We start from the raw sequence: 27836 nt of genomic DNA on the forward strand, positions 1-27836 counted from the left end.
GGTGGTGCTCAGAGAAAGGAGTGGGAAGGACTGTTTTGTGCGCCACTGCACTACAAACTTGACGGACGTACATGAGGACAGCGCACCGATAACTTATCTTATTGCTGGGCTGGTGGGAAATTCATAACACTTTGGAGGTGAAGTACTCAGATTTAAAAACTATTTTAACGATATTTGATTCTGTGAAAGGATGAGATCCATTGTCCTTTAACAGCGGTTGTGTCCTCTTACTAACGTGACATGTAATCCTGCTCTGTTCAGAGCACAATTGGGAAATTCAACTTTCTCTTATCTAATTGGAATTTTGTTAACCTCCCTGTCAGGAAGTGAAAGTAGCATTATAATTGTGGATCTATTTGTATGGTTTGAACTGCTGAAGAGCTTGAATACTGATTTTTGTTTATTTTTTTTACACTTTTCATATTTTATTATTGAGGATCATAACATCTTTCATTTTACTTTCAAATAGCTTTACTGTTGAATCGGAGGACAACGTTTGTAGATGATACTTTTCTCTTTTACATTTCATTTGAATGTCAAATATGTTTGCGGGAAATGTTCAGTTTGACTGGCTGGTTCCTTTATGGGAGACCGTAGTCCATTGTGCGTTAACTATGAACCAACCATACAGGCTAGGATTCCCCCTTTTCTCTTTATCAATGTCTGTAACTCTACCCACCGCAGAGTATGTTCAAAATATATTATCATCTCGGTTCGTTTTGATAAGACCCCCATCAGTACAACAATTGAACCTCACCTTGGGTGAGCTGGTTGTCTGAAAGTGGTTTTCTGCCGCTTTAAATCAATGACCTACAGGATTAATGTATGTGTTGCGTAGGCCCAGTTTTGTTACTTCTATAGTACAGTAGCGTGTGCTGGCTGCATTCATTGAAGCGGGAGATATGTGACTAGTAGGCCCAGGTGCAACATTGCTCAGCATGTTGTTTACAAGGCGTTTTGAAGTCTTGGATGGACAGATCTGTGAGAAGATCAAAGTAATGTGAGGTACTTGATTCCTCCTTTTTATTGTATGAACTTTATTTGAGCATAAGAGGTTGTGGTGCGGCTTAAATGTTTATTTGAGATTATGAAGTAGTTTATTTTGAGGGGAAAAAAACATTAACACTCCATATAACGAGTTTGTTAATATTGTAGACGGAATGTCCTGTAGGACTTGGCTATATGCTTGGCTTAATCTGAAAATGGAAGATGTGGTATAGTGCATCACTGATCCATTAGTATGACCGGTTACACAAAAATGACTACGTGGGGAAACGATGAGCATCATCATCTCATGCCATTTTGAACACGATTAGAAATGTACAAAAAGCTAAACAAACTAGCCTGGAGTCGTTCTGAGTTGATGCTTTTGTTTATTATTAAATGTTTTCCCTGAGTGTCTCTCTCCTCTTCTACAGCCAAATTGTATGTTTTTCCAGTTCATTATATGTGCCCTGAGACAACTTGGCACCCCTCTTGTTCCTCAGTGGACGGGTATCACATCAGCTGAGTGATTTCGATTAGCCCTGATGGATAATTACAGGAACTGGTATTGCGTTGTGTTTGAGTCATCATGTACTGTAAGTATTTAGGGGAATTATCAACTGTAAACAGTATCAGCCATAACATAGCCCCCAATTGACCATGTAGTTTCTCAATACAAGCTCAATAAGTATGCGTGTACGCATCCCTTCTCGTAGCAACTGTTATTCTAAACAAAATTATTGAGACGTGTTGACAAATGAGCTGGGTTTTGGTGTTGGGTTGCACTGCTTTATATGAAGCTGTGTGATTGATGGTGTCTGGGTCTCTTGGTAACCCCTCTCTACTCAGCTGTACTGGATTCTAAGGTCAGCGTTTGGCATTTAGCAGACAACCTCACCCCATGACACCTGGAGAGGAGATGCGGAAGAATGGGGAACTGAAAGTGGTGCAGTGTGGGTGTTCTAGCTCCTGGACAGACAGACCGATGCTGAACTAGAGGAGCTGTGTGCCTGTCCTGTCCTCGCAGGCTTTCTAGCTGAGCTTTAGGGAGAGTGACACTGCATTGATGTTCACACTTCTCTCTCCCGTTCTCTTTATATCACTCTCTACTAACCAACCCTAACCTACTATCGATCTCTTCCTCCCCTGCTCTCCTCTTACAATTTGGTGTGCTGGTTTGACAGTTGGCACACACTCCAGACCCCTCCTCAACTCTGCCTCAAAAGCCTCTCTGGGTCTCCCAGTGATCGTTCCATCCCAATCTATTGTGTGTCTATTAGTGTGTGTCATCTCTCCCGGAGTCTAGCTGCTTTATAGCTGCATGGGACCTGCTGCCTGCTGGTCTGTGTTGTGAAGGCTGAGGCTCCTGCTGGCTGCTGCACAGTAAAGGGGCTCAGCTGGCTACCTGCCCAGTTCTGCTCTACACTTCTCTGAGGTCATGCTTTCCCTACAGTCTGCACCACTGGAGAAAGAGGGAGGGAGGATTCAGACGCATTGACCACGGCTGCTTTTCATAAAACTGCTGACTTCAGGCGTCTTTCAGTCAAATTGTGTACATTTTCTTGAGTTGCCAAACAAATTCCCCAGTGATCTCACTGTGAGTCAACGAGTTCAGTGGAAGTTTTATTGTCCTCAAAGTGATTCTTAGGGCTGTAGACCGATACTCATGGCCCATAAGACCAATTTGAGTAATGATTTTCTGTGTGCACTTGTTTGTGTAGCCTACTTGTGTGTGTTATTGATTTATGTTTTAGTCAAACATATATCTGTTTTGGGCTTCTTGTGGTCAATTTGCAGTCTACAAATTATTTGTAATTATGTTCCGGCACGGGGCTGAATCTAGTTGATGATCCCTGTCCTAGGGTAAGATGGGAATACCCCTGCTATAGGCCTTGCTAGTGTGTGCACAAGTTCTTGTGGTCGATAACAGGTTACTCATCTTGGTTATATTCCCTCCTGTTGATCTTGGACAGTACTGGAGTCCCAGACCAGGGATATTGTGTCTTGCACAATTACAGGAACTACCTTTTCTCCTGAAAGGGAAGCAGATGCCTTTGAACTTCGAGATGTCTTGTCGAGGGCATATAACCGTTGAACTCTTTTCCACATTGAAGTAAGAAACAGTTTAACTTGAAAATGGACATCTTTGTACTTTTTGGGTGTTTGAACATGACCTATTTGAACTTAAGTGTTGAACTTAATTTTTATGGGCCTTAGCCATCTTCACCTGCTGCTACTTGAATGAGTATGAAATGTTTCTGAAATTGCATGGTGCCTAATTTATAAACCTTGCGCCAGTTTTAACACAAGTTGGCATTTATGAAAATGTAACTCAACTTGAGAATGTGCTCACCTCCCTGCAGACTTTAGACCATGGGTACACACATCTGCGAGTTGCTACAATATTATATTGCAAGCTGGCAAGTAAGTATCTTGTGCAAATGGGGGAAATTATGAAAAGCATCCATAATAATGAACAGGGAAAGGTATTAACAAGAATGCAACAATTTGCTGTTTACTGAGAAGAGAACAAACAATTACACATAGGAATCTTATAATTAGATATACAAATAATTTTCTAGTGTAATTGCATTTTTATTTTATTTGCCTGCCCTGCAATGTTTCAGAATTCGCGTTCAGTCCATCATATTTCGGTTGGGGAGAAAAGTCCATGACAAACATTGTTGAATTCAAACATTCAGCGGACAAGTCCACAACAATTTGCCATTGTTTTCTCTTTCAGAAATGGACCATCCTTTTCCAGGTGCAGCATGAATGACTGCTAAAGATGAAAACATTCTGCTAATACAGTAACTAGACCCGTAGTTTATGTAAACTATTTAACAGTATGGGTAGGTCACAGTATTGCTGTGCGAGAGGAGCGTGACATCGTTGCCTATTTAATCTTAGAGCCTAAACAAAAGCAGGACATATAAACACAATCTGTTGATAAAGTAAATATTGAACAACGATCCTTCTTTTGCATGCTGTGGCCTAATGCCAATAGTTCCAAATTATACAGCAAATAAAGGGCATGATTGTCACCATAAGGTGACTGAGTTTCCCGGGCAGAGTTTTAATGCTCGTTCACTCATGCAGTTTTACGGCAGGTCTGATGTATAACGGGAAACATGCGTATTTATGGCGTGAGTCTTTTACAAATGTATTTACGCAATCTCAGTGCTAGAGGTGTCACTTCAGATACCCTGGTTCGAACCACTTCAAAGTGGACTCGACATTTTATTTTTTTAAAGATTGTGAGCTCTTCAGTGATCAGCAAAATTGTAATATTAGCAGCACAATTTAAAATGCGCAAGTACAGATGCGAAGTGCAGTTCTGTACTGCAGTGGGAAGGATGCGCTGAACTTGTACAGCCTACGTAGCTAACCAGTCACCAGCCTTCTAGTTTAGGGGCCACATTTAGTTGCAAAACATTCTCTAGTTAACTACCCTTGGTTAAGAAACAGAAGCTGCTTTACGAAATAAAAACAATAGCAGCATTGAGTTTTTAAAGATAAAACCACAGTTTAGCTATGTTTTTTTCTTTCCCTTGAGTATAGAAAAGTAGGCTGTCTTTGAATATGTAGTCTTGCTCAACTCTCCCACTTTCTCCACTGCATTGCGTAGCCAGGTTCTGTAGCCGAGTCTATCCTTTTCTTCAGAGAAACGGCTTGATTCTAGCCCTTACCGTTCAACATTTTTGTTCTTTCTATTGAGCATTTTGTTGGCTGGATTTGACATTGATAAAGCATATCATGGGTCATTTTAAGGCGAGGCTACTTGCGGACCGGACCGTGAACCATTTGTTCAGGCTACACCATGTTCAGTCATCTCACTTCATTAGCTAGCTATGGCTAACAACCTGGGGCAAGTTCAGCAGGACGCAACATTTTTGAAACGTTCAGGTAGAACAAAATATTTTAAGGAATAATGTTGGCACTATTCATAGATTTCTATCTGCAACGTTTGAGACTGTCTTGCAACTGAACGTGGCCCTGGTAAACATTACCAATAGCTTATATGCAAACATTTGGTGGCACAGAAAGGAAAAGGGATAGCAAACAATTTATTTAAAAATGTCTCTTGCCACTACAATATACATTATCTGACTGGGTAAATAACTTTATTTTTAGTTCATGGGGACCCAGTGACCCGAGGACTCGGACTTCAGCCATGGACTCGTGACTCGGACGTTGACTCGCGCACAGGGTACTTGGGACTTGATTCGGACTCTAGGTTTAGTGACTTGACTACATCACTGGGCGAAACAGTCATTAGCTCCCGTTCTACTTTTGGACAGCAATGTGGCTGAGGCGTCTGTCAACATTGTTAACAATTGTGTGACTGAAGTGCAAACCGTTCTACTTTGTCAATACTTGTGTCTGTTCTGTATTTAATGTACAATGTCTATGTAGGCTGAATTTACATGGCAATATAATTCTTATGTTTGTCATATTTCTGCGGTTGGGAAGAGAATAGGATGTTATGCAGAAAGCCTTGTTCTACCAACATCTATGTATGGAAGTCAGTGATGTTATGTTGACTATAGGTTCATGAGGCAATACAAATGTGATGACTAAAATGGCCCACAGTTTGTCATTTTGACAACTGCACTAAATCATTATTCAAATGTGACTTAATGATATTTTAGTCATAACGATGTTGACTTAGGGCTGTTACGGTGACCGTATTACCGCCACGAATCATGGCGGCGGTCAAATTCCACGTGACCATTTGAGTCGCTGTAATTGGGCTCCTTCAAGCTCTGATGCTGCTGATGGTCATTACTAGCCTACCAAACTTGCTAACTGCCTGGTACTCCACACTATTGTCCCTGTAATCACTCTGACTCAAACACTTCATGGAAGCCCATGAGGTCATGTTGCGCCACATTTCTGTAGACTGTGAAATTGCGTGCAAGGTTTTGATGGAATCTATTAGAAAGCGGAAGTTCCCCATCTGCTTTCTATTGGCTAGGCCTACTATAATTATTTCTCAACTTTCTTAATATTAAGCACATTGCTTATATTTACAACAGGAGTATCGCCTACCTGGCTGGCATTAAAATGAACCATGGGAAAAAGCTTCCTCCATTCGCTATTTAAATGCATAGATGACATGTATTTACCCCCCTGCTCCTTTCTTGAGACCGGTGCAGGATGTGGTCCATTCTAAATCAAAACTAATTTGACACGTGTATATGAAAAGACGAGATTAAATCAAGAATAGTCTGATGGGTGACAATATTAGCCTAATCACTTGTGAATGATACATTATCACTTGTGAATGATTCCCAGCTTGTGTAGTAAGGCAAGAAACAGCGCATGCCTTTTTTGGAGACTTTCTAATCATAGTCGCACACCTCATGTAACTATCCCCATAGGCCTATATGTTTTAATAAGGTTTGTATCACAACTAAAGTGGCCAAATGACTTCTTTTAAAAGTAAGCACAATCTGCTTTACAAGGGGTGTAGAGCCTAACTGGCATACATACGCAATGTGTGCGTTTCAAGTTTGGGGAATATAATTTTCACCATTAAAATGCACCTTTTTATAACAAAAGCATTACATGTATAGTTGCATTTGCGGTCACTTTTGAGAATGGTGTTTTCCTGCTAATTGATTGCATTTTGGAGCATTCAAGCTCAGTCTACTGCCGTGCGCACATTCCTGCGCTTATAATGTGAAGAAATTGCCTAATATTTATCAATATTTTAAGCTAAACATTCTGATCTGTTGCATCAGCCTCATTGCTTTTAAAACATTTTTTGATGCAAAAGGTTGTATTTAATTTGGGATCTATCGCATCCCACAACTGTCCCAGACTATGCTTGGAATATTTATTTCTCGCATAGAATAGTTCGACTTTACAACTGTACTATGGGGAATAGTAGATTGACAGGTTTGTTAGGCCTATTTATCTTGTCTGACAAAGGAAATGTGGACTTTTGTTCTTTTTTTCTTCAACATCTTCAATATTCAGGTGCGTCCCCGACGTGTCTGTCTACACTTTGTAGCCTGTGAGAACGACCCGATCACATGATGGGCATTAGCTAATAAGAATTGAGCTATCTAAGAGAGCCATGTGAGGGAGAGGTACTTTGGAGCACGCAGCCAGAAGATGGAAATGATCATTGTTATATTCAGCCAATTGCACAATGGCCACTGGCTGCAAAAGGCATAGATTTTTTTAGGGGTATTAAGGCCACATGAAGGGGATGCCACCGGGAAATTCGAGGAATTATCAAGTACTTGTCAAATTGTAAATGAGAGACTGATGAAGTGTGTGCAAACTGCGCAAAAAAACAACAAAGCAGAGCTCATGTCTTTCATGCAACTTATTTCAAGATATTGATCATATTATGCATCCTTAGAATGTATTAAAGATCAGAACTAAAGTGTCATAAATAACTCTAAATGAAGCATAATAGGAGGACCTGTTTCTTTTGTTAACCGCTCGACACACTCCCTCAAATCGAAAAAAATAAAGGGAACACTAAAATAACACATCCTAGATCTGAATGAATAAAATGTTCTTATTAAATACTTTTTTCTTTACATAGTTGAATGTGCTGACCACAAAATCACACATTTCATTTCCATTAATAATTTGTGTATCAACCCATGGAGGTCTGGATTTGGAGTCACACTCAAAATTAAAGTGGAAAACCACACTACAGGCTGATCCAACTTTGATGTAATGTCCTTAAAACAAGTCAAAATGAGGCTCAGTAGTGTGTGTGTGTGTGTGTGTGTGTGTGTGTGTGTGTGGCCTCCACGTGCCTGTATGACCTCCCTACAATGCCTGGGCATGCTCCTGATGAGGTGGCGGATGGTCTCCTGAGGGATCTCCTCCCAGACCTGGACTAAAGCATCCGCCAACTCCTGGACAGTCTGTGGTGTGGTGTTGGTGGATGGAGCGAGACATGATGTCCCAGATGTGCTCAATTGGATTCAGGTCTGGGGAATGGGCGGGCAAGTCCATAGCATCAATGCCTTGCTCTTGCAGAAACTGCTGACACACTCCAGCCACATGAGGTCTAGCATTGTCTTGCATTAGGAGGAACCCAGGGCCAACCGCACCAGCATACGGTCTCACAAGGGGTCTGAGGATTTCATCTCGGTACCTAATGGCAGTCAGGCTACCTCTGGCGAGCACATGGAGGGCTGTGCGGCCCCCCCAAAGAAATGCCACCCCACACCATGACTGACCCACTGCCAAACCGGTCATGCTGGAGGATGTTGCAGGCAGCAGAACATTCTCCACAGCGTCTCCAGACTCTGTCATGTCTGTCACATGTGCTCAGTGTGAACCTGCTTTCATCTGTGAAGAGCACAGGGCGTCAGTGGCGTATTTGCCAATCTTGGTGTTCTCTGGCAAATGCCAAACATCCTGCATGGTGTTGGGCTGTAAGCACAACCCCCACCTGTGGACATCGGGCCCTCATATGACCCTCCGGGAGTCTGGTTCTGACTGTTTGAGCAGACGCATGCACATTTGTGGCCTGCTGGAGGTCATTTTGCAGGGCTCTGGCAGTGCTCCTCCTGCTCCTCCTTGCACAAAGGCGGAGGTAGCGGTCCTGCTGCTGGGTTGTTGCCCTCCTACGGCCTCCTCCACGTCTCCTGTACTGGCCTGTCTCCTGGTGGCGCCTCCATGCTCTGGACACTACGCTGACAGACACAGCAAACCTTCTTGCCACAGCTCACATTGATGTGCCATCCTGGATGAGCTGCACTACCTGAGCCACTTGTGTGGGTTGTAGACTCCATCTCATGCTACCACTAGAGTGAAAGCACCGCCAGCATTCAAAAGTGACCAAAACATCAGCCAGGAAGCATAGGAACTGAGAAGTGGTCTGTGGTCACCACCTGCAGAACCACTCCTTTATTGGGGGTGTCTTGCTAATTGCCTATAATTTCCACCTGTTGTCAATTCCATTTGCACAACAGCATGTGAAATTTATTGTCAATCAGTGTTGCTTCCTAAGTGGACAGTTTGAATTCACAGAAGTGTGATTGACTTGGAGTTACATTGTGTTGTTTAAGTGTTCCCTTTATTTTTTTGAGCAGTGTATAAAATAATGCCACATAATTCTAAGCAAATCTTGTCTGCTAAATGAACTAGTGTAGCCCACAGCCGTATGGCATTCTGCTCTTCTGAAATAAAACATTTCTTCATATCATGCTTCTATAGACCTCTCCTTAAACGAATAATGGATTTAATTTGATGGTATTGGCTATATTACATTGATTGATTTAGATGTTTTTTAAATGTAGATGTTCCAAAGGTCTGCATCAGTGGCTTGTAGGCTGTGTGTGGAAGCCATGAGATGCAAAATGTGTTTGTCAATTACCGTGAGACCAGCAGTTATTTGCTTGAAAATCACCGACTGACAATTTTCATGGCGGCCACAGCCCTACTATAACTAAACAAAATGAACACTGGTTACAACCCCATCAAATGCTCTGGGCCTTGCCGTAAAGGACAGAGTTTAGCCAGGGATAGGTAGGATGATACTCAGAAGCTAGCTGGCTCTTAGCGCTGTGTTGACATGCACCTGATTTCTATACAGTGCATTCCAAAAACCTACCTGCTTTGGTTACGGTCAATGTAATTTGACAAGCATTTAGATACATTTCCAGCCAAACCGGCTATGTATGAATCTGTGGTTCAACACTACTCCGGGCTGCTGTATTCAGTTTCTGCTTGACAAGATTGATTGTGATCTAATGGTTGTTGGACTACTGGTTATACTGTAGCACTTGACCAGCAGCTATTTTACACGCAGCTTCTACAGTACAGTTTTTAGCCTGAAGTTTTAGGTTTGAATGACTCATTATTATGTGTTTAGAGAATGGATGTGGAGAAGCTGTGACATTTCTGATAATACTACCTTATTAGCATGTCCTGAGCTCAAAAGAAAAGACAAAAAGTCATCATTTTCTCAGGGTGAGTCACGTCCTGAGGCATCATCAGTAGTTTGTGCGACTGTCACTTGTCACAGTACAATACATTCCTTGCGTCACCATGAAATGACACAACTCGACACACCTGTCCTACTCTGCTCTGCCCATTCACTGGAATCTGTCACCGAACACCTGAACCTCCCAACATGTTTTGAAACATTTGTCACAGCCACCCAGTGATTCAAGCATTCCAGTGAGGACTCCACCTGAAAGGAGATGCATACCTACAGCTGGAGTCATGAAACCCAACCTCGACCGTACCTCACCAACACACTCTTGAGAAAGAGAACCCTGAGTCTTTATGCGATCTCATTTTTGGCTCCATAAATTGGCTCTATAGTCGAAAAATGGTTGACTTTGGTGGGGGGACATCAGTGTCTCTTCAACCAAATTGAACAGTGTTTTCGGTTTGTGTTTGTGTTCTCATGGTCATTACAATATGTAATTGATGCAGCAGTGTTTACACTTTTTGTAGATTCCAAGTTTAATTGTCCCTCCTTCTGGTGGGACTCGGTTGTCTGTGTCCTGATTTGATAAAAGGTCTCTATGGAGACAAGGTTAACCCGGTCAGGGTTAATGGTTAACTCCCTTCAACTCTGACACACCGCCACTGCTTTGACTGGCCTAGTAGCCGGGCAGCTGAGCAATAAAGTGTAGGCTAGACGCTAGAGGAGTCCTATGTATTCAAAACACACATTGTGCTGAGTAGTGTGCATCTGGTCTGTCCATCAGTGAAATGCTATGGTCTGTTCACAGTTCAGTGGTTCTCCATTGTTCCCTCTCATCGTTCTCTCCCTCCGTATGGGCTTAGAAACCGGTGGTGTCTCTCAAGCGTAGGCTTCAGCTGCTGAAAAGACAAAGGAATGCCGTCATCTCTCCCCAGTGGTCTCCTCTGTGCTAGCCTTGGACACTCCATTAGAGGGCTTATCCATCCCGTGACTCCTAGACCACTGAGCCCTTAGACCTGTCTATATAGGCAGGAGTAACACTACCCTGATGAATTAATATCTCTAATAGTCCTTTGTCTGTCAGCAGTATCCTTGTCATGCATTTCCTTTTACTCTGTGTGAATATGAATAGAGGGTGTTCTGGGCTGGATTGGCCGGATATGTCCACTGGGTTGGTTCTCAGGAGATGGCCGTGTGTGTGTGTCCTGTATGTGGAACCTCGTTAAGGTTTGGCTCCCGTCTCCCTTTACACTGGAAGCACTGCTTTGTTTCTTTTTGATCTGGGTCCATTGTGATCTCAGTGACTTTGTCGGTTCGTCAGTTCCACTGGCTTTGTGGTAGCCTATAGGGACAGACTGGGGCAGTGTTTGTGTGTGCTTGTTAGCCGTGAGAGAGCGTGTGTTTACATCTTAGTCTGACTGTGAAGAATCACTTCAAAGCACCTTGCAATGCACCCCAAATAACTACTTATTATTATTATTATTTTATTTTTTATTTTTTAAATGTATCCCCAATTTCGTGATATCCAATCTAGTTAGGATCTTGTCTCATCGCTGCAACTCCCCAACGGGCTCGGGAGAGGTGAAGGTCGAGTCTTGCCTCCTCCGAAACATGACCCGCCAAACTGCACTCCTTAACACCCTCACGCTTAACCCTGGGATCGAACCCGGGTCAGTAGTGACGCCTCCAGGACTGCATTAGACCACTGCACCACTCGGGATAGCCCAACTAGCTACTCATTATGTGATCAAGGTTAGCGATTCTACCGCTCGCTTTGCTCAAACACAGTAACACTCAGTGCTGTGTGTGTATGCGTGCGCACTGTGCAAAGCCTTTATGACCCTTGACCTCCATATGGGGCTGTGTGAGTAAGGAGCTGTTGATGGACTGAGTTTAATGCGCCCACACACACACACACTCTTATAGCTTGCGGACTAGTAAACATACATGAAGACATTCTCCCAGGGCTCTACTGCATGTTGTCTCACTGTCTTCAAACATAAATCATTTATAGTTTTCTAGGAAATCAGACCTGCTTGTTAGTTGAATGCCAAATACACACAGAGAAAGATGGTGAGGATAGTTACAGTACAAGGAAACCGAATGAGACTGTGTGATAGGAGTGGTATGTGGGTAGAAGAGGGACTCGTCTGGCTGATCATGTGCTGCCCACTGATTTTGTGATTAAGTGCCACAGTGTCTCAAAGTATTTGCCTCTGCATTAGATGTGACACTCGTGGCGCATTTCCAATGAGTGTTTTACCCCAGTGTTTTACCCGTGTCTCACTGGGCCATGGCTCCGGCGGACCTGCTGTAACTTGGGGCAGAAGCAAGGCCACTGGCACTTTTCAGCTCTCAGCCATTGTTAAGTAGTTAACTGTCAACTTAAAGGAAAAACGCTCACACACTGAAATATTATTTAAGTTTTAATGTATTTAAAAAAATTTTTTTAGTGTCTCACTCCTGATGGAAACACTAACACTAGAGTGTACATTAACATTTAGGTAAAACACTGGTGACCCACTGTTGTGGGGTAAGTCTTAAAGGAAAACACCATCTGTCTGAGTATCTGTTCAGCAGGACCTGGCTGGACCAATACCACTTGTTTGTGTGTCCTAATAGGCAAATGTGTCCTATTCCTCCATCCCCCCCTGGCAAATGTGTCCTATTCCTCCGTCCTCCCCTGGCAAATGTGTCCTATTCCTCCGTCCTCCCCTGGCAAATGTGTCCTATTCCACCGTCCTCCCCTGGCAAATGTGTCCTATTCCTCCGTCCTCCCTGGCAAATGTGTCCTATTCCTCCGTCCTCCCCTGGCAAATGTGTCCTATTCCACCGTCCTCCCCTGGCAAATGTGTCCTATTCCACCGTCCTCCCCTGGCAAATGTGTCCTATTCCTCCGTCCCCCTGGCAAATGTGTCCTATTCCTCCGTCCTCCCCTGGCAAATGTGTCCTATTCCTCCGTCCTCCCCTGGCAAATGTGTCCTATTCCTCCGTCCTCCCCTGGCAAATGTGTCCTATTCCCCGTCCTCCCCTGGCAAATGTGTCCTATTCCTCCGTCCTTCCCTGGCAAATGTGTCCTATTCCTCCGTCCTATTCCCCCGTCCTCCCCTGGCAAATGTGTCCTATTCCTGTATCCTATTCCCCCGTCCTCCCCTGGCAAATGTATCCTATTCCCCGTCCTCCCCTGGCAAATGTATCCTATTCCTCTGTCCTCCCCTGGCAAATGTGTCCTATTACCCAGTCCTCCCCTGGCAAATGTGTCCTATTCCCCCGTCCTCCCCTGGCAAATGTGTCCTATTCCCCCGTCCTCCCCTGGCAAATGTGTCCTATTCCCCGTCCTCCCCTGGCAAATGTGTCCTATTCCCCCGTCCTCCCCTGGCAAATGTGTCCTATTCCTCCGTCCTTCTCTGGCAAATGTGTCCTATTCCTGTGTCCTATTCTTCCGTCCTCCCCTGGCAAATGTGTCCTATTCCTCCGTCCTCCCCTGGCAAATGTGTCCTATTCCTCCGTCGTCCCCTGGCAAATGTGTCCTATTCCCCGTCCTCCCCTGGCAAATGTGTCCTATTCCCCCGTCCTCCCGGCAAATGTGTCCTATTCCTCCGTCCTTCCCTGGCAAATGTGTCCTATTACCCAGTCCTCGCCTGGCAAATGTGTCCTATTACCCAGTCCTCGCCTGGCAAATGTGTCCTATTATCCCGTCCTCCCCTGGCAAATGTGTCCTATTATCTCCATCCTCCCCTGGCAAATGTGTCCTATTCCTCCATCCTCCCCTGGCAAATGTGTCCTATTCCCCCGTCCTCCCCTGGCAAATGTGTCCTATTCCTCCGTCCTTCCCTGGCAAATGTGTCCTATTCCTGTGTCCTATTCCCCCGTCCCCCTGGCAAATGTATCCTATTCCTCCGTCCTCCCCTGGCAAACGTGTCCTATTCCCCGTCCTCCCCTGGCAAACGTGTCCTATTACCCCAGTCCTCCCTGGCAAACGTGTCCTATTACCCCAGTCCTCCCCTGGCAAACGTGTCCTATTACCCCAGTCCTCCCCTGGCAAACGTGTCCTATTACCCCAGTCCTCCCCTGGCAAATGTGTCCTAGTCCTCCCCTGGCAAATGTGTCATATTTCTCCATCCTCCCCAGGCAAATGTCACATCCCTATCATCCAGCTGTCACTTTCCCGGGAGAAGGCTGTCTGGCGTGTGTGAGTGTAGGTGAGCTGAGGCCTGTAACCCATCCCCATCTGCTGGGCCTGAACTGGGCATTCCTGCAAAGTTGTGTGTGTGTGTGTGTGTGTGTGTGTGTGTGTGTGTGTGCGCACACACAGTATGCTGGTCAATATAGTCAGGTTCAATTAAATCAACCCAACGATGTGTGTTATGGTGCTTTGTAGTGTTTGTGGCAGACTCTCACTCAGACCAGCCTATTTAGTGATTTTTCAGCATGTCAAACTGCTGTGAATCTGTATTATGGCTGTAGTAAAGAGATATCTGTGAGACTGTCTGTGTTGTCTTTGGGGCCAGGTTTTGTTGACATCTGCTGGTGTTTTGAAAGAGCGCACCTTGCCGTTTTTTATTATCTCATTCTTGTCAGTGAGAGAGCGAGCTGCTCAGTTGGAACTCCATGAGTTTCACTGTAACTGTGTGTTAATCAGCAGTAGCTGCTGCGCTGGCTGGATTAGGCACTGTACAACGCTGGTATCTGCTTATCTTTCTGGTGATTTGGCAACAAAAAAATCAGCTGCTGCTCCGCTCATTCTGGGGCACAGGCAGAGCAATCGAGCTGGCATGAGTGAGCACTCTGTTTGTGCGTGGCTCTCCCATTTGTTCCATTGTCCAGTAATGTTGTAGTAATAACTTCACCTGAGTTTTGATGAAATGACACATTGTCATGGTCTTTTTCCTACTACAAGGGAAACTGTAGCCCAATTCTGTCAGTAGTATGGGCATCTTTTCCAATCTAATAAAGTTTGGGTTCCAGCCTCTCCTTTTATGCAAAAAAGTTCTATTTAAGCACCAATGTCCGTCCATAATGAAGCAGCTGTTACCCTGTTGAGTGAGTCCATCCCCCTGGTCTGTATCCTCTTAGCTGCTGCTTAGGCCTCTCTGACAGAGGGAGGGGTTCAGATCAAATCTACATTTTATACGTCACATGCTTAGTCCACACCTGGAGTTTACGAACAGTGAAATGCTTACGGGCCCTTCCCAACAATGCAGAGAGAAAGAAAAATGGAGAAATAATAGCAAAGTGAAACGCGTACTAATAGATACACTCAATCCCCTTCTGTGCCCCTCTATGGGGATAATGACAGCAAGCGCTGCATGCAAGAAGTGGAGGACAGTGTAAAAGCATGTGTTCATTAACTGTTGGCATGCATTCCTCCTGGGGGGGTGTAAAAGTGGTAACATACCACACCCCTATTATGTTTCTCTTTGGTGCCCCCGTCTGTCTTTCCTTTAGAAAAGTCCCTGTTACTCCATAAGGACAGGGCGGTATGCCTCCGGCCCTCTGTTGGCTTGGCCCTTAAGGCTTCCGCATGCTTTGGTTCGGCTGGCGCCTAGCCGCGAACGAGTGTGCTCGCATACTCCCTCGAAATGCCTTCACTTGGAAAAAAAGTGTTGAATGACAAACGCTTCATTGAAGAATGAATTTGGCCGATGAACGGGCGTATAGACTTCGACTCCGAAGTCTTCGACTTGCCTTGAGAAATCATTTGTGCACGAACAGCCAATGAAACCGTTGTTCAAGACCAAAACGTACCAAAATGTGGTCATAATATATGTTCTGGATGGGAAGTGTGCGACTCCTTTAGGAGGGAATGAGCGGTGGCGGCGTTTCTCACACAGGATGTTATTCATAGGGGTACAACGGAGTGGAATCCAGAGGGAACGCCTCAGGGGATCATCTTGTACAGAGGGAGATTTTGACAAGACTGAAACATCATGTTCATCATCCATTTGATTGCTGGTTATGGCTGAGATCACTTCACACACTGCCCACCCAGGTTTGAACCACACACGGTTTGTCCAACCATGCAAGAGTAGCAGGTTTCTAAAAGCAGTCAACTAGCGCAGCGGGGGGAGGCAGGCAGATTAGTAGTGAGTCTGGTTTTTTTGGAAGCCCCTAGCTGCTGACTGATGGCAGGATATGGAAAGAATAAAAACATCTCTCTCCTGCAGTCCGCCACAGGAACACGTGGCTGAAATGTGTTACATGAGATCAACAGTTAACGGTTAGCTAGCAGTGCAGTGGTGAGGATATAACAAGGGATGAACAACAATAATCTAAACGCAAGTTACATGAGATGGATTTGAACCATGACACTGGGGGAAATGGATAGTGGGTGTGGAGGGTGTGTGTGCTGGAGAGGGGGCCACCCAGAGTAGAGTAACACACTGCTGGCTAGTTGCTGGTTGAGGCATGCTGAAGTTATGTCCCCTTGTTGAACATGCTCCACTTAATTCTCCTGTGGGTTGTTTCTGTGTGCATGCGCCCCGTTAGGTGGGTTTAGACACACACTTCCTATAATGTTCCTGCTGAGGTGTGTCTATTTACTCAGTCAGCTGTCCAGGCTTGCCTTGCAGAACTCTCTACATCACTTTACCATGCTGTCCACCAACCTCCTGTGTTAATCAGGTAGCCCACACAGACAGGGATAACGTTACTATACCGCTCTCTTGCCGTCAGCCTGACCCCCATGCTATAGGCTAAAGTTGTTGAGTGTTTTGTATTTGCCACAGGCTATTGACCTTTTCGAGTGTTTTTATTCTACAGGTCGTCAGGATAGCCGTGTCCGTTGAAGTTGTCAATTCTGAAAAAAAACTAGTGTAAACATTGCTCTAGTTCAAAGACTTTTCTCACTCGCTTCGACTTTAAACGCATTGAGTGAGCGTTGTTGTAAACAAGCTTAGCTGTGGACAAGCCCTACAGGGATTGACCCTAGTAATTATTTACACATTCTGTTTGCTGATAGTTAGTGATGCCTGAGTCAGTACGGACCAGGAGCTGACAACACCATTTCGCCATATAGGGAGGGATATTTCTCTCGCTCTTTATTTCCATAGTTCTTTCTCTCTCATTAGTCATATGAAGGCTAGCCTCAGATAACATACCAACACATTTGGTTGTGAAGATAAACTAGAACAGGTTATGGTGACAATGGCAAGTAACTACTCTGAGAACAATGGGACATTACGTAGACAAAACACTCTGGGAACATGTGCCACTGTGCCCAGAATAACTATTGTTTACATGGCCATTGTCAGATTATACTTGATATGATATTGACATCATGCCTATGTACATCGCCCTGAATTCACCATGTAAGAATACTGTTAGATATTTCCTGGTTCACTGCTGACCTAAAGTAATGTCCTTAATGATGCACTTCCATATAGGAGTTACGCCAGTGTTTTATCCAAAAGGCCCAGACTTTTCTGTTTCCATCTAAGTGGGCCGACACCCAGTGTCTCACTTGGGCCAAAGCCAGGCCACGGGTACTTTTCAGCTTTCATTTACTGAACAATGGCTTAACAACTGAACACCTTCTCACAAAGCAACTGTTTTGATTATTTACATTTTAGTCATTTAGCAGACACTCTTATCCAGAGCAACTTAGTGGATACTTTTTATTTATTTTTTATTTTCCAGTACTGGACCCCCGTGCGAATCGAACCTACAACCCTGATGTTGCCAGCGCCATGCTCTACCAACTGAGCCACACTGTGATTTTAAGTGGAAAGGGGGGTACCTAGTCAGTTGCCCAGCTGAATGTATTCAACTGAAATGTGTTTTCTGCATTTAACCCAATTATGCAGATGTTGTTGATTCTGCTCTTCACAAGTTCTCACACTGTCAGCCCTAGCTATAGAAACACAATTTCCTTAGTTTAACACAAGGGTGTACAGAGCAGCATGTTGTGATATGTGTGGACCTGCAGGGCCCATTAAGGTCCCTGATGGCACCGGAGTTGTGAACTTGTTGCCTTTGTTTTAATTAATTTGTAATTTCATTGATGGGCCATAACAGCTTGCAGCAGCCCCATCCTCCTAATGACATTATAACCTCAATATGGGTTGTTTCTCAAGGCTGGTCAGTGATGATGGGGGTAGGGGAGATGAGGGATTTACCAGTTAAGGGTAAAAAAAAACAGGAATACTCTCATTGGTTAAATGGATTAGACTAGTTATAGCTTTTCACTACACCCTAGTAGTAAGAATGTGGCCTCAGTATTCCAAATTACCACAATTTTAAGTAAGTAGCCTAAAATGTTTTTGCCAAATCGACAGTAATGATCTCATGGGCTTGCGTGTACAAGGCATCGTCCAGATGTGATATTAACTAAACATGGGTAATGTAATATACCATGTCTAACATAATTACTGTGTTAGGCCATGACATAGTTTACCCGAACATGGCTGACACATGTTGGGAGCATGTAGTATGAGCAATGGTTGTGGAAACCTAAAAGGAAACTACAGTTTTTGTTGTTGATTGAGCAAGAATGTCAACTTTTTCTTTTCTTTTTCTTATTAACAGTTAACAGCCTATAACAATGTTAACTCAAATGTGACTATGCCCAGTCAGAATTCAATATTTAACAGGGCATAAAGTATGTTACAGTGACTCTGCAGTTGTGTAAGATCCACTAACTGTTCACAATACACCAGCAGCGCCTTCCCTTCCGCCTCGTGAAAAAGTCATGTTCTCTCTCTCTCTTTCTGTTGAAAAATGCAGCCCACAACTATGCTAGGTGTGCTTGTTTCTCTCCAAGGTGGTCCAGCTGTGAAAGGAGAGACTGAAGATTGACTTGATGACATTTCTAAAGAGGGATAGTAATCGGTGCGGAACATGATTGGAACATGGTTGTAGGATTGTGGCCTAGCTGGTAAACCAGGAGGATTATCAGAGTATGAGGTTGATTGTGTGTGATATAGAAGTTAATGGGGACGTTCCTGATTAACAGCACAGGCTAAGCTGTACCGGGCTGGCCGCTTTACACGTCCACCGTAGTTCTAGGAACCAAGGAAAATATGGAGAGAAAAATATCCAAGTTAGCACAGTATGGGTCGGGTTAGCCTTTTAGTATGAATCTGGCATTTGATGACGTCATCCTCTGTGTCGGTGCCCTGGCGCGAGGGCGACCATAACAATCTGTTAATCATCTATAGACCTTTCTGTCAGTTGGATCTGCTATCATGTGATGCTTTAAGTGCTTAAAGATGCACTATGCAGAAATCACTCCGCCATTTCCTGGTTGCTAAAACTCGAATAGTTTGCATAATTTCAGTTTGTGACAAAATCAGATCGCATAGTGTAGAGAATCATTGTACCATCTAAACCGCAGTGAAATATTTTCCATAGCCAAACATTTTGTTTCAGCTGTTTTGAAGCTGGTATACAAAACCTAAACTAAAAGACGAAAAAAATCAACTTAAGAACGGGCAGCATAAAAATGTCATACACAGAACAGATGTTCTGCTTTTTAGACTTTGCTTTCAAGTAGAATGATCGCTCTATAACTCCCATTTCTATGTGAATTTGGTCGGGTGGCTCCAAAGTGTGTTACATAAAGTCACCATCGCTGGCTAATGCGTTGGCATGACGCTCAGATTCAAAACGCAGATTGAGCACACGTTCCACTCATTCTCATCTCCACCCAGTTTATCTAGTTACTGAAATGAATCTGGACACCATATTTGAAGTTGAACAAAGATTTGTGATGTCATATGTGTTTCTCTAAGTCTGGAGTGCAGCTAGCAGGGCCTGCTCCACTAGTCCAGGTCTGGGCAGCATTTGAAAGATTACTGAGATGGAATCCAGACCCCGGCTGTGTTTTTAGAACGTGTGGGTGTGGGGACCAGCATATTTTGGGACATACAGCTTGGTTGTCGATTCCCAAGTGACTACTCTTACCCATCCATGCATGACGCACTAGGCAAAGAATCAAATGGCCTGGCTTTTGCTTTTAGTAGTATTTTTATAGTTGTCTGGACTTTTCACTGAGGTGACATGGTGCTCAAAGTTAACTGCCCAGCTTTGTCGCCCCTGGCCTGCAACGAAGGGGCTACAAATAGGCAATCCATTTGGAATGTTTTGAGCTTGATGTGGAATGTCTGCGGCTTCGTATAGCTTGCATGATTTATGTAAACTCATATTGAAAGGATGTAATTGAAGATGACAGTGCTGCCTGGAGTCTTCTCCTCTCCTTTTGTCATGCATGTGATAATGGGACCAAGTGGTAATACTGTTGCGATAAGACACTGCTCCCGGGGGGGGGATTATGGGCCAACCTCACACCCAAGGTGTGAGGTTCGGCCCTTTTGATATTTGAGGAGAACCGACTGATCTTTTATCCAGAGTATGAATATCTTCTAATGATGAATCACATCAAACGCATTCCATTGCCTCTAGTTTAGCAGTCCTATTGTGGTATTCTACCTCTTATTCCACTCTGAGCCCAACAGGTAGGGACTGAGACATGGTCTGCATCCCATATGACACCCTATTCCCTTTATAGTACTCTGCTTTTGACCAGAACCCATAAGGGAAAGGATTCCATTTGGGACTGAGATGGTTCTATGGCAGGCAGCCATGAGTAAAAGGTGATGTCACCCTGGAGGGGATAAGGGCCACTATCTGAGGCTTACGGGCAGGAAGTTAGCTAGCTGGGCAGCCAAGCAGTACTTGGCCTAAGGTCGCCATGGAGACATGGGCAGAGAACTAGTTAAGGGCAGGGAGGGACACATGAGGAGTCTTGACTGAAATCCAGGACAGGGCACTCTCTGTTGTTAATCTATGTTGCCAAGTCTCCCTAGTTGGCTGCTTCCTCCTGGCCTAGCAAACATGGGCATGGGCATGGGTACTCTGTGTAGGCTATTACCAGGTAGTAAACTTAACTGCTGCTGTTGACAGTGACATATTGTCTTGCTTTTGCTTTTTCAGCCTTATTGAAAATGTCAACCTATTAAATCTTACACTACAATTGGCAAGCAACGTGTTGTTGTATTAAAGTGTTATGATTATATAAGTGGGTTGTCCTTTGCCTGCAGTGCCTACACTACACAGCTAAGGTCATAGGCCTGCACATTAAATGAGACCGAGACGCTGACATGTGGAGGAGAAGCAGGCCAGCTGGAGGATTGCGTTCTCATGCATAGTGAGTTGTGTAATAATGTGTCTGGATAATAATGGGTAATGATGGATCACCCTGCAGTAATGTAAGCTAGGCCTACTTAAGAGACTCTTAGCCACAAGAGCATAATGTGAGGTTTCACAATTGTGTCCCTTGAACGCTGTGATGACCAAGCTAATTCCTTTGGTTGTTTTTGAAACAATTTGCTCTTTCATAATGGCTAAAGTGTTTCAGTTGTTGGTGAAGACTTAATAGTTTGTATTAAGATAATTGAGTTTTCCTTAGGGATGTTCTGTCCTTTTGAAAGGCGAAGAACTGGGTTAACACGGCTATCAAAAAGCTGTCTGTTCTCTCTGCTGCTACAGTTGCCTTTTCAGTCGAATCGGCCCTTGTTGTCTTAGATGTAAAAGTTGAAGGAGACACTGTTTTTGGAATATTGTTACCTGAGGCCCCATTTCATCCAGAGGTATGAACACACAAGACCAGAGAGGAGGCCTGTGAAGTGTGTGTGTGCGCATGCATGCGCTCTGGTTTGAAAACACAAGAGAATGCTTGGATGGTGCCTAGCAGCCACACTTGAGACTGCTGACATCATCTAGGCCTACTCATTTGCCTAGTAGGCCCTATTGCAGGCTGCTGCCCTACTTGAGGGAAAAGACGAAAAGCCACCAACTTTGCTGATCTGTCCACTCACACCATTATGTTTTGGGATCGTGTCACCATTGACCCAGCAATGAAACACTACCCAGGCCAATCGGTCTCACCAGGTTCTGAAACGGCCCATATTGTCTGGCTTATTGAGTAATAGGTCATAGTGCTGGGTCATAGTGCTGTGGATCAAAGTATCTGCTGTGTAAGCACTTAAGCAGTACATTTATTTATTTATTTATTTAACTAGGCAAGTCAGTTAAGAACAAATTCTGTTTTTCAATGACGGCCTAGGAACAGTGTTAACTGCCTGTTCAGGGGCAGAACAGATTTGTACCTTGTCAGCTCAGGGATTTGAACTTACAACCTTCTGGTTACTAGTCTAACGCTCTAACCACTAGGCTACTCTGCCGCCCCACATCTCCCAATGGCAGTGCTGTAGGCTTATCAGGGTCCCTGACTCTAATCACAATTTAAGTTCTGAACACAGTGATCAGTCACACCATGCTTTCAGTAATGCAAGTCACCTTTGACCATATGGACGATGTGGCGGTGGGAGTAAGCTTTAAATAACCTCCTTAAAGGTGTGTGAACTGAGAGCCACACACGCAGGGAGAGAAAAAGCCAAGACCGAGTTGATCTGCCGGTGACAGAAGGGTGCGAGCAGAACAATAGTCAGTCAGTGACAGTCTGATCTGTTGCTCTAAATTAATCCAAGCTGTTGAAGAAATGATGTTCCTCTCCATTCCTTTTTCCATCCTGGCTTTATCCCTGGCAGCTGGAGCCACTGGGCTCTCAGTATCCTGGGACCATAGGGTCATGTAACAAAGGAAGGCATGCAGGGGCCCAAATGGGAACTGCAGCAGTGGAGCAGAGTACTGTATTGGCAGCGCGGACTTCAGACGACAGACAGCCGCCTCCTAAAAATTGAAACGCCAAACTGATTAATATTCCGGCTGCCGCTTTTAAACAATATTTCAACATTTTTGGGAGCTTGGAAGTGCCATTTTTTAAGAAATCAAGTATGGTCATGAATACCAATGTATTACAATCAAGGACTTGTGTGTTTCCCAGTTTTTTTAAACTTGGAAGGTGAACGAGTTTCAGTTAAGTGAGAAAGAAATGAACCACTCAACTGGAGGTTTTATTTAAAAGCCCCGGCCTGGCATCAAAAGTTTCCACATTTGAGGCACAGCGGCATAGATTAAGAAAGTTGTCTTGATTCTGTGCCTCAGATGCAATCAGCAGCGATTGGAAATAGTTGCTGTTTACTGTAATTTCCAGTTTGCTTCCAGTCCAAAGGAATAAAATGACAAAGCCACTCTGTGTTAAGTTAGTTTCCATGTTCCCTGCCAACTTTGAGGATCTGAGTTGGTTTGCATAGGTCTTGTAATGTGGTTTTAATGTGTCCTCTCTTCTGTTATTCCCTTAGGTTGATTTGTGGATTATCTGCACCAGACCTCAACATAGCTGTTTGCCAGACCACAATGGCTGTGTACTCCAGACACCTGGATTTCTCCTTGCCTTGACAATACAGTTTACAATTAACCGTGAGAAAGACTCAAACATCTCATAATACTTAGCGTCAACCAGGAGTTTCTTTGTTAAACTGTTTCTGTTCCTGTTGAGTATTATATCACTGAGTGACTTCATCAGACATCACCATGCCTATCCTCAAGCAGCTAACCTCGAACCAGTCCAAGCGTCGCTCCCGAGTCGACCTGACTGCAGAGATGATCAGCGCCCCTCTCGGGGACTTCAGACACACCATGCATGTGGGTCGTGGCGGAGATGCCTTTGGGGACACCTCATTCCTCAGTACCCGGTCTGGGGAGCCCCCTAAAGAACCAGCTCCAGAGGTGCAGCAGAGCTCCCCTGGACCTGTCCCCAAACCAGGCCTGCTGTCCCGAACCTTCAGGAGCAGTAAGCGCTCCCAGTCGGTGAACCGTGGCGAGAACGCGTTGGCTCCCCCTGGTGGCTCGCCAAACTTTGTAAAAAATGCCATCTCCCTGCCCTACCTCAACGACGAGGACGTGGGCAGGATGGGCAGTAGTCCCCCGATGCCCAAGAGCGTCTCCTCCAGCCCTCTGAAGAAGCTGCCCGAGGTCGAAGGAATCAGAAAACCGGTCAACGGTGCCGCGGCCATGGACCTGGAGTTCGATGAGCGGAACTTCGGCGAACTGACTGACCTGCCACCGTCCCATCTTCGAGGTGGTGGGATGAAGCATGCGGAATCCATCATGTCGTTCCACATCGACCTGGGTCCCTCTATGCTGGGGGACATCCTCAGCGTCATGGAGAAGAAAGGCTGGGAGGAGGACGACCTGGGATACGAGGAGGGGAAGGGCAGCGAGGGCCGTGGGTCACCCCCCCTCAGTCCTCCCACCACGGAGGACAATCTTGAGGACCAGGTGGATCTACAGCCGCCAGTCAGGCCCCCACGCAGCACCTATCCCCAGCAGAAAATCATGGCAGACCCCCCCTACTCTCCTCCCAGGAACTACCACAGCCACCTGGACAGCTGCTCTTTTTCCTCTTCTGGCTCCGCCGCTCTTGAGGAGAAACCACTCCACCACCTGCAGGAGGGGGACACGGACAGCGCCAAGTACAGCTCTCCAGGTGTTGGGGGGGAGGATGACAAAGACTTCTCCTTTATGGATGAGGACGAAGATGAAATCAGGGTGTGAAACAGAACAGGACTGTAACACCACCAACACAGAACGTGATTTATAAAGACACCAGAACATGGTTTGCGAGGACACGGATGGAGACTAGTATTCTTCATGAGTTTTCAAGCTAGTACAAGCCTGGGAGGGAAGGGTTGGTGCACCTACATTTTTACATATGGATCTATCCAGAGAATCTCTATGTGCACACCTTATTCTGCTTTACTTCCTGTATTAGGATTCAATCACTCACCATATGTTACTGAGCCTTATTCACTCCTGTGTGTGTGTGTGTTCTACAGTTCATAGAAACAAAATGCCTGTCCTATGAGTCCTTTTACTCTAGCCATTACGAAATTCCACACACACACACACCGGTTATTGGTTTGAGGGTTTCCTTTTGTAGAAATACGATCTGTCATTATGATGATCTAATCCCACAGTTCCAATATGTCATCAGTGTGTTTATGCTTTAAGGGGGCACATCTCAAGGATCTCAACCCTCATATCCACTTATATCCAACATGAACATATCCCACCCACGCCCCCATTGTCTTTTCATCCAGAGGATTTCCCTTCCCTAACATTCCTTATAGCGCATTAATAAGGAAGGGAAAGCCAACCACCAACCAGCGGGGTCACTGATCGTCACACTGATCGTCACATTCTTTAACAGCGGAAGTATGGAGGTTGACCGAGGTCACTTTTGATCAAACGGCAGTCCTCCTCGAGGGAGGTGTGACGCGTTAGGTGGAGGCCGGGTCATACGATGTAATGGGATGAATGGTATGTTTCTCACACAGCTTTGGAGGGGGGAAATAAACTGAAGAACAGAAAAGTATCCCAGGGTTTAGCTAGCGTAGCTGCATAGCCTTGGGGCCTTGAATTAATTGAGTGTAGTGAGATGCAGTTAAAATATTGGTTTGTTAATGTTATTTTTTTCTTATTTTTTCCCCTACGTTTATACATTGTATGCACATACATAATTGATAAGTTGGTCTTCTAGCAGGTTCTAAATCAATGTCACAACTTGGTGGATCATTATTCTAACCATTAGTCAGCTTTAGTGTCAACTGTTCACTTACAATGGACCAGTTTTCTAAACATGCTCTATACATACCCAGCACTCTGATGTCATAAATGAGGCAAAAGTTTAATTTGTTAGAAACTACTTATTGGATGTGCCCTGTTTTTTAAGTCACCATCATTTTGATTTATAGGGAGCTTTGTTAAAGTTAGGCATGGATGAACTAAAGATCTCCAAAATCCTCCCTAAGGTACTATCCAACCCAGTGAGCCAATTTAGGCCTTAGCTTTAGAGTTGTTTTGTTAGGCCATGAGTCCATGACACTTTGTTAGCTCAGATCAATGGACATAGAAACATAGAAACACACACAACACTGATCTCAGTCATATATCCCCTGCTAGCACTGCCAAGGTATAGCAAGATGGCTCACTCCCTAAAACACTATTGTACATAAAGAATCACTTTTATTTTATTTTCATGTACATTTTTTTCTATTTTTTTTGTTTTGCTTGACTTATTATTAAGGACAAATGTACATTTTGCTAAAAAAATGTGCCCTTTTTTGTTGCCGCTATCGTGTCCACTAGCACTTTTTATTGTACATATGTTTTAGAAACTGATTTTTAAAAGACAATTTACAGGAGCAGAGAACGTGGTTGTGAACGAGTGGTGACCGTACAGTAGTAGACTGTCATGTCTACAGATGTAGGATCTTAATTTGAGCCAGTTTGCTACAAATAATCCTGCAGCAACAGGAAATGGGAATTACATTAGGAAATGTGGATTATAATTCATCTACATTTTTGTAGGGGTTGATACATTTTTAATAAGGGAAAATCAAGTCTGACATTTCAAAGTGGAAATTAAACTTCAAAGCCTTTTTAAACCTTGAATACACTACAACTTTTACATTTCCTGTATCACAGGAAAGTTCTACAACAGGGTGATCTAATTAAGATACTATATCTGTATGTGGTCATCTCTTGCCCCACACACACCACAGGCTTGTAGGATCAGCAGGTTAGGAGCAAGAGGAGAGACGTCTGAATGGAGGAGGATATAAGTAATAAGAGAACACTAGTGATAAGTGACTGTTACCCACCTCTCTCCATTGCGTCATGCAGGCCTGGGCTACCGTAGGAGAAGATTCAATCAACACCATCTGGCTTCACTCCACCCTCTCATTCATAAACATATTTGGCTGATTGGTCGGTAACTGACCCAACGACTCATCCATTCATGAGTCACATGTCTGGGAATTGTGACAGGTCAGGTACACCTGTTTAGTTTCTCCTACAGTTGTGCATCCCAAATGGCACCCTATTCCCTATATAGAGCACTACTTTTGACCAAGGCCCATATAGCAAATAGGGTTCCTTTTGAGATGCATGCAGTGTGACTAGGTCCCCCCCCTCACTCACATTCATTCATTTGGTCAGATTATGATCTCATCTGTTATGGTAAAGCAGGAAGTACCTGCTCAATCCTTCCTGGATCCCTGAGTAATCTATTGCCTTTATGCCTGTGAAAGGAAATTATATTTGTGACACTGGGGGAGCACTGTTCTTGTTTCCTGTTATGGCGTTGGTTGGGTGAGGGAGGGAGGGGAGGGGGGGGCACACATTATCCTATGGTGTTGAAGTGAGGGTAGGGACAATTCCAGGATGCGACATCACTCAGCCATGTGTTCATGCTATGTATGACAGTTCCATGTGTACATGTCTGTATTAAAGAGATCAGTCGAGTTCATTGATTAAAATGACCAGATGTAAATGTGCCAATTATGTAATAGTCAACCTTTTGACATTTTGATTTTTGAATGACACATTTACAGGCTACAGCAGTATAGGCTACATAGGCTATATAGGCTACTTACGATAATTCTCAGGCCTCTCGCACTGTTCATTTGTAAATGGGTCAAATTTGGGATTGCTTTGTTATTTGAAACTCTGTTGCTTGTTCCATTTGTTGTAGAATTTGTCCATAGAAAGTGGGTTGAGCTGCTGTAATCTCTTATCTGTTCTTACCCAATATGGGGATATTTTCATCTGTCAAAACACTCCTTCCTTTTCACCACCATGTTATTTGCTGCTGATGAGAAGTAGTTAAATACTAATTGTATCATCTATGAAAAATGGTGACTATTGCTATGTTTCGTTATAGGCATTATGGCATAGTGACGCTAATGTAAGAGCCATCAGAAGGTAAAGTGGCTTTCAACTGCAAGCGGATTTCAGTGTCCTGGCCTGATGCCTGAGGTAAAAAGGGGAAAGGATTGTTCTTTTTCAGTCTCAGCTGTAGAATGTTACATTTTATTTTCCTTCTGTGGCTACAGTTTTTATGCCAAGTATGTGCTATTTTTCTTCTTTCTCTCGTTCTACTGTATATTAATATATATTTACCTCCCTCACTCTTCCTCTTCTGAAATAACAGCTATATTTTTCAATAAAAAGAGAAAGCTGGTAATCTTTA

General features: G+C 44.2%; 1 protein-coding gene across 1 annotated transcript; it reads left to right on the forward strand.

Moving 5' to 3' along the window:
• cdc42ep4b (CDC42 effector protein (Rho GTPase binding) 4b) lies at nt 1-27836 on the forward strand. Its single transcript, XM_024388093.2, has 2 exons — nt 1-137; nt 23104-27836. Exon 2 carries the CDS (start codon nt 23336-23338, stop codon nt 24356-24358), a length of 1023 nt encoding a protein of 340 aa, XP_024243861.1. The 5' UTR covers nt 1-137; nt 23104-23335; the 3' UTR covers nt 24359-27836.

Source organism: Oncorhynchus tshawytscha, linkage group LG25 (genome assembly GCF_018296145.1).
Source record: "Oncorhynchus tshawytscha isolate Ot180627B linkage group LG25, Otsh_v2.0, whole genome shotgun sequence".
NCBI lineage: Eukaryota > Metazoa > Chordata > Actinopteri > Salmoniformes > Salmonidae > Oncorhynchus > Oncorhynchus tshawytscha.